Source organism: Opisthocomus hoazin, chromosome 6, assembly GCF_030867145.1.
Source record: "Opisthocomus hoazin isolate bOpiHoa1 chromosome 6, bOpiHoa1.hap1, whole genome shotgun sequence".
NCBI classification, from domain to species: domain Eukaryota; kingdom Metazoa; phylum Chordata; class Aves; order Opisthocomiformes; family Opisthocomidae; genus Opisthocomus; species Opisthocomus hoazin.
In genome coordinates, this window is record NC_134419.1 from 18,654,968 (window position 1) to 18,666,663 (window position 11,696).

Sequence of the window (11,696 nt, forward strand, 5' to 3'; positions counted from 1 at the left end):
ATTAATCCTCCTGAATCATGTATGTATGTTGTTTGATAACAGCATCATATTTTTCCATATGTTTTTATATAATGAGATTTATTTATAATTAAAAGCTATTGTGGAACTCTTATTCCTTAGTTGGAATGTTTTTCTCTATGGGAAATCTCCTTTCAGCTTTGTGTTCATTGCTTTCTCCTTATTCAGTTATCACCATTACGCCCACAGAGCATCTTGTGGTACACTATCTCTAAAACACTACCTTCAGGGTGACATGCAATTAATTTTAAGAAAGTCAGCTTGTACAGATGAATATCCTATCCCATAGAAATTTGCTTAGCCTGAAATATTAAATAGACCAAAACAATAACAATTTGCTCAGTTAAGGGGTAACCAAACAAAAATAAACCCCTTAGATCTTGCAGATTGATCTCAAACTGGTGGATTTGGTCACAGTCAGATGTTTAAGGAAGAAATAGTGAGTGGCAATTCTTGTCATTCTAATTTTGCGGGGGGGGGGGGGGGGGGGGACAACACACCAAAACAGAAATCTTCTTCCATGCAGATTCTTATGTTAAATCTGTTTCTGATCTTCCTGAGACAAAAGCACTCATCGGGAAGTATCTGATACCTCAAGCCGCACGGTAATCCTTGCCTTCTGCTGTTAGCTGATGTTCTGCAATACCTTCTGTTGCTGAAGAAGTAGCAAAACATTTCATGTAGTAGAGAAACACATCTTTAAAAATACCTATGTTGTATTTTATTGTGGAATGTTTCCTGGGCTTTTCAGGCAGTAGGGGCTCTCAACACACAAATCCATGCTCAGCTGAATTTGGGGATTTGGTTTGCAGGATGCTTGAGAAGGGAAGCTGTAGTCACAGTTGTACCTAAAACCGGTTTTGTAACTTGGGTCGGGTAGAGCAAAGCACAATAATTCCCCTGGAATATAGCAGCAGGGAGTTAACTCCTCTTTTTCAAGTTGGCTGCTACTTTTCTACAGCTGTCCAGAGGCAGTGCCTCAGCCAGCATGCCAGGAGCTGCAAACCAGGCTCGGAATAGTTGTAATATTCTCAGCTACAGTAACAGGGACAGTTTACCTCTATTACTATTACTAGACCCCGAAGCCTACTGGTGTTTGGTTGAAACCTCCTTCAGTTTCTTTTAAAATTCTCTTAACCTCAGAAACTGAATAACCACTGCAGGTGATGAATGTGTCCATATGCTCAAAATGCATGAATCCATTCATAGGCTCTTTTCTGAATGTCTTTATGCATTATTTTACAAGGGCTCTGGGGCTCCCTACACTTGGTTCTGGGGGGGGCGGAAGGATGGTGCCATCTTCTTGATCTTTGCGGATTGTCTGTGGAACAATTGACATTTGCAGTCCTGGCTAGAAGGAATCTCGTAATCCGTTCTTACCACATTAAGATCTAATTGCCTGCCTTAATAGGATTTTGCAGAAGTAGAAAAACAAAGGAAGTAGAAATGATTGGTGGAAAAAGAGTAAAATATACAGTGGAAATAAATTTAAACCTATGATCACTTGATCAAAAGCAAGCCAGAAAGCCTTTTATTTATGGGAAAACTTTTCTCCTTAATTTCCTGTGGGAAGGGAGAAAACAATTTTGTTCATGGTAGCACGTTTTCTTTTCAACTAGAAATGTGGGGTTTTTTTAGGAAATTCTTGACCGGTTGCGGTGACAAGGCTAATTGAAGAATCTTTTTGTTTGCTGAAACAGAGTGAGCTTGTTTGGAGTCTTGGGAACCTGAAAGTAAAATGAGAGGTTCATGTGCTATGATTCTGTTTTTATTTGTTTGTTTTAACTTTTGAATTTGCTTTAACTTTAGATATGCTTTTGAATCAGGAGGGCAAGTGAATTACAGAGACAGAGAGATGAAGTTTTTATCAGTAAGTACAGGAAGAAGTAGGATGTAAATAAACATTAGTGACATACCAATCTGCTGCTTCCTTTTCCTCTAACTTCTGTATTTGAGCTAGAACAGTTTCTTAGGAAATAACCCAAATATGTCCACTTTGTATTTCAGCATTTATAGTCTGAAATATGTCAGAAAAATTCACCAGGTTAATCACATTCTGAGCTTTTTCTATTATAGTTTTTCTTTAACACTAATGAAAGGATTATTTGCTAAAATTAAAGGTCTTATTTTGTGTAGCAGTACAGCCCTAAATATCACAATATAATAGGCTTGAATTAAAATCTGTGCTTATTAAAACTGAACTAAAATACACTATTTTAAAAAGAAGACTCTGTCCTGGAATTCCATACTGGGAATTAAAAATTATTTCTCTTCAATAACTACAGTTTTCTAGTTTGGGTCTAGATCTTGGTGTGTCAAAATGCCCTGTTCTGCTGAGTCTCAAGGTCTGTTCAGTGCCTTGCAAGCCCTGAAAAGGGCTGAAAGAAACGCATGTTTTCACCATGAGAAATCAGACATTTGGGCTTTTTAGCTGCATGATACTTTGCTCATCAGTTTGAGCTACCTGCTTACAGACTTTTCTGCATCAGGGTTGTGAATAGAGCTTGCACTTGAGGTCTTGAGGGGAGGCCACCTATGGCAGGGAGCTGCAGGCTCTGCCTGCCAGACGCAGACTGGCATTTATGTGTCTCTTTTTCCCTTTTTTCTGTACTACTGTGTCATCACTGCATCTTATCATAAAACCCCAGCCCCAATCTGGCACTCTTAAAAGGAGGTGAAAATTAGCAGTGAAAATATTGTCTCCTTACTCCAAGGAATACTCTGGACAGTAAGCTTTAAAGCAGGTTTTGAAAGCTTCAAATAGTTTAAACTTAACCTTGGAATAAGGAAAATCCCAAATCATTATGATACTGTAGAGACCTGTTGTTCTGAGTAGCTCTTAATAGTTTAATTTCTATGGTTATTAGTTTAGTAAAATTAAACACCAGAACATGTAATGATGGATTTAACGGAGAAAATACCAAATTTATTTGCAGCTTGTCAGTCAGAATGTGTCTTATACTTTGTGCAGGTTTATCATTTTTAATTTTGTTTTTTTAAGACGGGGAGCATTTAAATATTTGTAGGCATATGAGGACAGAAACCTGTTTTCAGCTCCTGGAATTGATTTTTTTTTTGCTAGCTAGAAGGTCTGCGTCTCTTTTATGAGACAGTGTTAGACAGTACTGCCACAGAGGGGTATTTTGTGTTTTATAACTGCTAAGCTCTGCCAAAACAGTAGCTCTTATGTGAGTATCAGTAACTTGAAAGAAAAGACATGTTCAGAGCACTGAATGTGGTACTTCTCGGTGTAAAGCTCCTGTTACACCACGCTGCCTACAGCCTCTCAAAGAGGATTACACAAGCTTTGTGTCTCCTAACCTTTTTTGAAATCATTTTGTGTGCGTGCAAGACAGAGATCTGATAGAGGTGAATTTTAGCTTTAGCTTTTTTTATTGTTCTTTGTAAGTCTGTAGCTGGAACCACTTTGTGCTCTCGCATTTCTTTTCCATTATTTCAGTTGCTTGGAGCCACCACCTCTGCAGCACTTGGGTTTTGGTGCTTTATCCACGTGTTCTCATGGCAGCAGCAAAAAAATCACCGTCATTCTGTGAAAGGAATTCTGCGTGTCGTGCCCTAAACCACAATGAAGTAACTTCCCACGTAATTAGCTAGTGCAAAGTTGAGGGAAAGGCTAGCCCCAGAGGAACAAGCAGTAGCAGCTACCCATGTTGGTTGCAGCAGTCATCTTGTTCCTTCTTCCCCTCCTGCTGGCCTCCATCTCCCTGCATGTTGCATTGCTCTGTGTGCAGGGCCATGGCTGTAGCAAGCACGCATGACTTGTCCTTGCAAAGCATTTGGCTCTGTGCTCTCCCGACAAACTATTGCACTGGTAACCCAGTGGAGGAGAAGCTCTCGTGACTGCCAAGGTGGGTGAGACCACAGGGAAGACAGCCTGGAGACCTGTGCGAGCATCCCTTTCAAATGGTTTCCAATAAAGAGAAGAAATACATGCAGGAAAAAAACCCAACTCTGCTGCTGTTTTGTGGTTCTCCTGTCCTGGGCAGGTGGCAGTTATGCTTTACGAGTAAGGAGGATCCTTTTGTGTCTATCTGTTCACCTAGTACAAATGACTAATGCTATTCTTTTGCACAGGGTTGTTACTTAAATGTTAAAGGTAGCAATTCTAGGGCAAGCAGTCATGCTGTGACTCAGTCTAGGTAAGCACCGGGACACATTAAAGAAAGCGGGAGTTTGTACCTAACTTGAAGTGAAGCAGTGGGAGGCTTTGATAGCTGCGGCGTGTGTTGCTGGTCCATGTCCTCAGCGCTTCCTATGGCAGCCACAGCCCTGGGGAGATGCATGGGGAAAGGCCTGGGAGCCAGCTCTTGTGGAGCTGGGAGAACTCCAAGACCCCAACAACCTGTGTTGCTGATGAGGGAGGCATATTTGACATTCATTTGTCCACTGGAAAATATAGAAAGAGAGAGCTGGAAGCTCCTTCTCTCCATTCCCAGAGGAACTGAGCCTTAACTTCTACGTTTGGGCAACCGTACAAAGAGCACCGACTGTGATGAGTGCTGCAGTGAGATAAAACCCTCTCCTCTCTGCCTGCCTTCACCAGATCGCAGGCTAGGCATGCAAAACTGGTGAAAGCTCCTGGGAGGAGAGCGTGGGAGGCCAGGGGCTGGTTACCTCGCCGTGGTGGAGGAAACGCTTTCCTTGGGAGCTCTGCGCCGGGCTCTGGAATGGCGGCTGCTGGCCTTTCCCACAGACCGAGATCTTGGGGGCTGCTGGCGGTGGTGCAGGGAAGGAGAGGGGTAGTGCATGCCTTTGGCCGTGTAGGCAGTAGCTGATATTAGAGTTCTGCGTATAGAAATATCTGTTGTTATCTTCAGAGAAATGTGGGCTAGAAATAATCAAATGATCACGTTATACATTCATTGCTTGTGACACTGTTGTTTAGGGTTTATAAGGTGCAGGTCTGTACGAACTGGTATGCGACAAGTTAAAAATAATAAATCTGATGCATCTTTATCCTGCCTGCTTTGATCTTCTTGTGCTCTGCTAAGCTGTTCTTCTCCCAGCCAAAGGGAGCCGGGCTCTGGGTGATAATGTACATCCTGTCTCCTTCCCCACTCCATGTGTGCACACAAGCTGCATATTTTACTTTAGATATGGCAAATTTGGGTCACAAGTTCAGCAGTTAAAATGATGTTTTTACCACATCCTGCTTGCACAGGAAGCTTATTTTTTAAAAAGCTGAGAAGTCGAGTCCTCTAGATTTTGTCAAAACAAAAAGCAAAGCAAGCTATTTAAAGCTGCAAAGAGGTTTGGATTCTCACACCATCAGTTTGTCACTTTGTCTTACAGTGCCTATGTTTAATTAAAGTGAAAGCCTTGCAGCCTGTTCCTGTGCTACCTGGACTGTCCAGCTTCCTGTCATCACCAGGCTGTGATGATAATCTGAAAAAAATATTTTCCCCATTATGTTAAGAAAGAGTTGTGGGGCTTTTTTTCTTGGTTAGCTGGGTTGGATTTTTCTGAGGAAGGATTATTTCTTCATTACCTGAGGGGAAAAAAAAAATGTATACAGTACCATTTGGTCCAGTAAATAGGTGATAACTGTTTCTCACTGGAAAACATCCAAACACATTAAAAAAAAAACCTGTGCCAAATATTCATGTAGTAACTGCAAGACTTTCACTTGTGCAGTGGTACTTAAGGGAAAGGAGACAATCAATCTGGTAAGCAATGTGGATTCTCACTAACAAGGAGTGGGAGACATTGGCTGTTATTGTGTTAGATGAAAAGAAATAAGAGACCTTGTTCATAATGGAACAAGAGACTTAAAATGTGCTGTGCAAGTCATGAGGAAGATGCAAACCATTTAACAAATGCTATTTTGTTTAAAAGCAAGGTACTGCAAAATAATGTTAGTGCTGGATTTCACGTGTTCAGACTCAGGCAGTCGTTTTTACAGAATCAGATTTTGTGCACTGTAATCAATTGTTGCTATTCATGTTACTAATATGTCAGCTACAGCACTTTACCTTTCAGATCTCAGCTGCACAGAGCAGGCCTTGGTATTTATACTACAAAGTAGCAAAGATATGTAAATATCATCTGACCTGAAGTGAGAAGACTTCTGTTTTGATGCTGAAGTAATGTGTCATTTCAGTACATATCCTTTGAGAAAACTGTGTTGAGTGGAATGATGGACAATGTATGACAGGCAACAAAACATTACGAAAACTGGAACCTTCTGAGGATCTGTGTGTCATGGTGTGATTGTTATTAAATGGTAAAATAGCCTGCTCACCAGTCAACAATACTGATTTTGTCTTTGTTCTCTTGTAGGAATGTTTACCCTTGCAGAAGTTGCATCGCTCAATGACATCCAGCCAACTTACCGTATCTTGAAACCATGGTGGGATGTATTTATGGATTATCTAGCTGTTGTTATGTTAATGGTTGCCATTTTTGCTGGAACCATGCAGTTGACCAAAGACCAGGTGGTTTGCTTGCCAGTTTTGCAGTCTACTGTAAATTCAAAAGCACAACCCGGCACGTCAGGGAAAGCTGACTTTACCACTGTTGAAACAACCACTGGTCAAGGAGAAGATGCATCAATGAGAACGGTTTCCTTCAGAAGCACCTCTACTGTAACACCCAGCGTACCTCTGAGCAGAGCTGCCTCTTCTCAGGATCAACCCACTGAATCAGGCCAGGAGCTGAAGAAGGAGCAGAAAGATTCTTCAGGCCGTAAAACAAATTTGGATTTTCAGCAATACGTATTTATTAACCAGATGTGCTATCATTTGGCTCTTCCTTGGTATTCAAAGTATTTTCCCTATCTTGTTCTCATCCATACTATCATTTTAATAGTCAGTAGCAATTTTTGGTTCAAGTATCCCAAGACTTGCTCAAAAATTGAGCATTTTGTTTCTATATTAGGGAAGTGCTTTGAGTCCCCTTGGACTACAAAAGCATTGTCTGAAACAGCGTGTGAGGACTCAGAGGAGAACAAACAGAGGTTAACTGGTGCCCAGTCCCTGCCCAAGTATGTTTCCACCAGCAGTGATGAAGGAAGCCCGAGTGCCAGCACTCCCATGATAACGAAGTCTGGCTTCAAATTTTCAGCTGACAAGCCGATGATCGAGGTTCCCAGCGTCACTATATTAGATAAGAAAGATGGCGAACAAGCCAAGGCGCTGTTTGAGAAAGTCCGTAAGTTCCGGGCTCACGTGGAGGACAGTGATCTGATTTACAAGCTCTACGTTGGCCAGACTGTCATCAAGACTGTCAAGTTCATATTTATTCTCTGCTATACTGCAAACTTTGTCAATACCATTAGTTTCGAACACATCTGCAACCCAAAAGTGGAACACCTGATTGGCTACACACAGTTTGAATGTACACACAACATGGCTTACATGTTGAAGAAGCTACTTATCAGCTATATTTCCCTCATTTGTGTCTATGGTTTTATCTGCCTCTACACGCTTTTTTGGCTGTTTCGAATACCTTTAAAAGAATATTCCTTTGAAAAGGTCAGAGAAGAGAGTAGCTTCAGTGATATCCCTGATGTCAAAAATGATTTTGCGTTTCTCTTGCATATGGTAGATCAGTACGACCAGCTGTATTCTAAGCGATTTGGTGTCTTTTTGTCAGAGGTAAGTGAGAACAAACTACGGGAAATTAGTTTAAACCATGAATGGACTTTTGAAAAGCTGCGGCAGCATGTTTCCCGCAACGCCCAGGACAAGCAGGAGTTGCATCTCTTCATGCTGTCGGGGGTCCCCGACGCAGTGTTTGATCTGACAGATCTGGATGTGTTGAAACTGGAGCTGATTCCTGAAGCGAAAATCCCAGCGAAAATTTCCCAGATGACAAATCTGCAGGAGCTTCATCTGTGCCACTGCCCTGCGAAGGTCGAGCAGACTGCCTTCAGCTTCCTCCGGGACCACTTGAGATGCCTTCATGTGAAATTCACAGATGTTGCAGAAATTCCCGCGTGGGTGTATTTGCTCAAAAACCTCCGCGAATTGTACTTGATAGGCAATTTGAACTCTGAAAACAATAAAATGATAGGGCTTGAATCTCTCAGAGAGTTGAGACACCTTAAAATTCTCCATGTGAAGAGCAATTTGACCAAAATTCCCCCCAATATCACAGATGTGGCACCACATCTGACAAAACTAGTCATTCATAATGACGGCACTAAGCTTGTGGTACTCAATAGCCTTAAGAAAATGACTAATGTTGCAGAGTTGGAACTGCAGAACTGTGAACTGGAGAGAATTCCTCACGCCATCTTCAGCCTCTCTAACTTACAGGAACTGGATTTGAAGTCAAATAGCATACGCACAATTGAAGAAATCATCAGTTTCCAGCACTTAAAAAGATTGACTTGTTTAAAGCTGTGGCACAATAAAATAGTCAACATTCCTTCCTCTATTACCCACATAAAGAATTTGGAGTCTCTTTATCTCTCCAATAACAAACTGGAATCCTTACCAGCCGCAGTGTTCAGTTTACAGAAACTTAGGTGTTTAGATGTAAGCTACAACTCAATCGCATTGATTCCAGTGGAAATAGGTTTGCTTCAAAATCTGCAGCATTTTCACATCACAGGAAACAAAGTTGACGTTTTGCCGAAACAGTTGTTTAAATGTGTTAAATTGAGGACTTTGAGTCTGGGACAAAACTGTATTACCTCAATCCCAGACAAAGTTAGTCAACTGTTGCAGCTGACTCACCTGGAACTGAAGGGAAACTGCTTGGACCGTCTGCCAGCCACGCTGGGCCACTGTCAGCTGCTCAGGAAAAGCGGGCTCGTGGTGGAAGATCACCTCTTTGACGCTCTGCCTTCAGAAGTTAAAGAGGTGTTGAACCAAGACACAAGCATTCCCTTTGCTAATGGGATTTAGGCTGAGGTGAAATGCTCTGGTAGCTGACTTCCAAAGGGCAAGTGCGGAAAAAGTGTGGCAATTGTGAGACCGTGCGTTGTAGAATGTGGAACTCCCTGGAAGGCAGGACTGCGAGCAGGATTACAAGAGGTGTAACCGAGTGTTCAATGTTTGCAGTGTTTTAAAAGATTATTTCCAAAATTTTTGAGAGGATAAAGAACCTTAATAATCTCAATTCTTTTTTCCTTAAATTGTTTGTAACTTGGATGCTGCCGCTTTTGAATGTTTACAAATTTGCTTGCCTGCTTAAAGTAAATGATTAAATTGATGACCTTTTCTTACTATGCAAGTTATTCTTTAAGGTCTGGATTTACTTTAGTGCATTATGAGGGGGGAAAACAAGGATAAATGTTGCATACAGTATGGTTCTAACAGCACTTGAAACACAGGTTGATGTGTGTTGTTAGTGTTTAGCCATCCTCAGCGGATGAAAACAGTTTGGCTGTGCTTTGAACTGCACCAGAACCACCATTTTCCTGCATTAAGGTATGTGATTTGCATCAGCCCAAGTGCATTTGCCTTCATTCTTCATCTTCAAGGCGTTGTGGTTTTGGGTGAGACTTCTTCTGTGCTCCCGTGTGCTACTCCCTCACAGCGGCAAAGACTGGTCCTGTTCCTGCAGCTAGTCTCCACCAGCTTCCATAGTGCTCCACCGTCCCACGCAGCAGTGATGGTGAAAGGGAGAGCACTGCCACTTGGGTTTCACGTTGGGGATAGTTTTGATATTTGAACTGTTTTGCAAGGTGACTTCGAAAGCCATTAAACACCAAGTGACTTTACGCTCATGTTTTGCTCCCCTTCCGAGTTTTCATCTAGGAAACTCAAGGCTTTTTATGAGCTGGTGATTGTTTTGTTTCACTGCCCTTGCTTAGGAACTGGGGTGTCTGCTCCATTTTCTAGACTAATGACAGAGATGTAAGAGTTACAATTTGCCCAAACGTGATTTAGCTTTATCACCTATTGTGGTGTGTCTTCCACACCTGGACTTTAACCATAAGACTACCCTTCTCCCCGACCACAGCCCAAGTAATTTGATGTTTTTGAACATTTACGCACTATTAGAAAACCCTAAATGACGTAGACAAAAGTGAGCGTGGGATTTTTTTTTTTTGGTGGTGTGCGTGTGTTTTTTTTTTTTAACTGAGTTTGCATTGCCAGAACCATTAAAGAAATATAATCCATTAAATCTGCAAAATCATCAGTTGAAAATCTTGGTCATTTACATTCCATGTGTGCAGAAAAGAAGTACTATGCTGGGAGATGATTACATGATTACTCATGGTTTAAACACAATTCCCTATTGTAGTGCAGTCAGGACTGAACTAGTCTGTAGTTCAAGGGACTGTTCTTCTCACACAGAAATCCTCTTGCACAGTGATTTCTACTGTAACTTCACCAGAGCTGCCCTGACGTATGCCACTATCGACGAGGGGATAGTTCAGGCCTAGGGGCGTTGAGCAGTCAGGAACACTTCAAATGCTGCTCTTACGAATCTTGCACATTTTATTGTTAATCATTTACTGTTAGTCATGCTGGGACGACTGTTCTCAGCCGTAGGTAGCAGTCTCTGAATACATACCCGCACTGTATGTTTATGTGTATCAGAAGACCAGTTTATGAATAGTGGTTTTCCCACTTCTTTTGGGGATACAGTCTGTTTGCCACTTTCCACCAGGTAGTAAACTTGGGATGTTGACAGTTCTGCAACACCAAGTCATAGGTTTGGCAGAATACTTGCAGTTACTGATCTGTCCTCCACTGGGAAATTTAGTGCTAATCCTCAGAATTCTTTTTAAGTAGAAGTTAAGGTTGCAGTGGGTTATTTTTTTTAATAAACTCTTTCATGTGTTTATTTTTTGCACATAGATCACTTTAAAATTTCTGGACTATTGACTCTTTAGAAAAACTGTGGAATATACTATTGGTGTATGCTTTGTATTTGCTGTTGAGTGTCATTTCAGCTTCCAAGAAATTGTGTGTAGGAGGGAGGAAGAGTTGGATGATGAGGGAGTAATTAAAAAAAATCTAGAAAAATGGTTCTATTTTTCATCTTTTTCTCTTATTTTAATAGTGGAGTCGCACAGAATGCGGCCATGGATTGAGCCAGCTCTTAAAATCTTTTTTTCATGTTTCCGATTCTCCTACTGTCCCTACTGATGTTCAGAAAAATAAACCCATGTCCACTTCGTTAGAGTGCGGTATACATAATTTAGACCACTGTTTTGACTAGTTGTTAGGCAATTGTGCTTCTTCAGACAACTTCCTCTGAAATAGTTAATTTCAAGCTCGTGATGCTTGCTCAGCATAAACTCTGTTCTTGTTTTTAGGAGAGCTTTCTTGGAGTGGGGAGGAGCTGCCCGCCATTGGCCTGTCGCCTCCCCCCAGTCCTTCCTCCTCTCTGTGACTGTTTATGATGTTCCTATTTCCTAAGTGTCAATTGACACAGTCTTGCTTTAAAGTCTTGGAAGTTCATCTCTTTTCCATGTAAGGCATGTGAAATATATTTTGCATTTCTATTTGATTTAATAAATGAGATGTTTATATCTTCCTCTAATCTATTTTTTTATGGGGGAAAACTTTGCATGGTAAAATCTCTGATTTCAAGTATATCTGATGCTGAACTTGCTCTTTCGTGGCGAGAAATCTAAGAAGGAAGACGTATGAGGAGCTCGTCCTAGTAAATCCTGGAAGTATGGTTTCTAGCTAGAATATAGTATTTCAGGATAGGTGTTTTATATATATATATATAATCTAAATGACCTAATG

At 41.2% G+C, this 11,696-nt stretch overlaps 1 protein-coding gene across 5 annotated transcripts in view; it reads left to right on the top strand.

Annotated features, from left to right (window-relative positions):
* The window catches only part of LRRC8D (leucine rich repeat containing 8 VRAC subunit D), a 69,159-nt gene extending 57,686 nt beyond the window's left edge, over window positions 1–11,473 (top strand). For all 5 annotated transcript variants that reach the window (XM_075424877.1, XM_075424876.1, XM_075424875.1 and 2 more), the window contains one exon: window positions 6,319–11,473. In XM_075424877.1, the coding sequence (XP_075280992.1) occupies window positions 6,321–8,891 (2,571 nt within the window). In that variant the 5' untranslated portion in view covers window positions 6,319–6,320 and the 3' untranslated portion in view covers window positions 8,892–11,473. The remainder of the gene's footprint in view (window positions 1–6,318) is intronic.
* The last annotated feature ends 223 nt before the right edge of the window (window positions 11,474–11,696 follow it).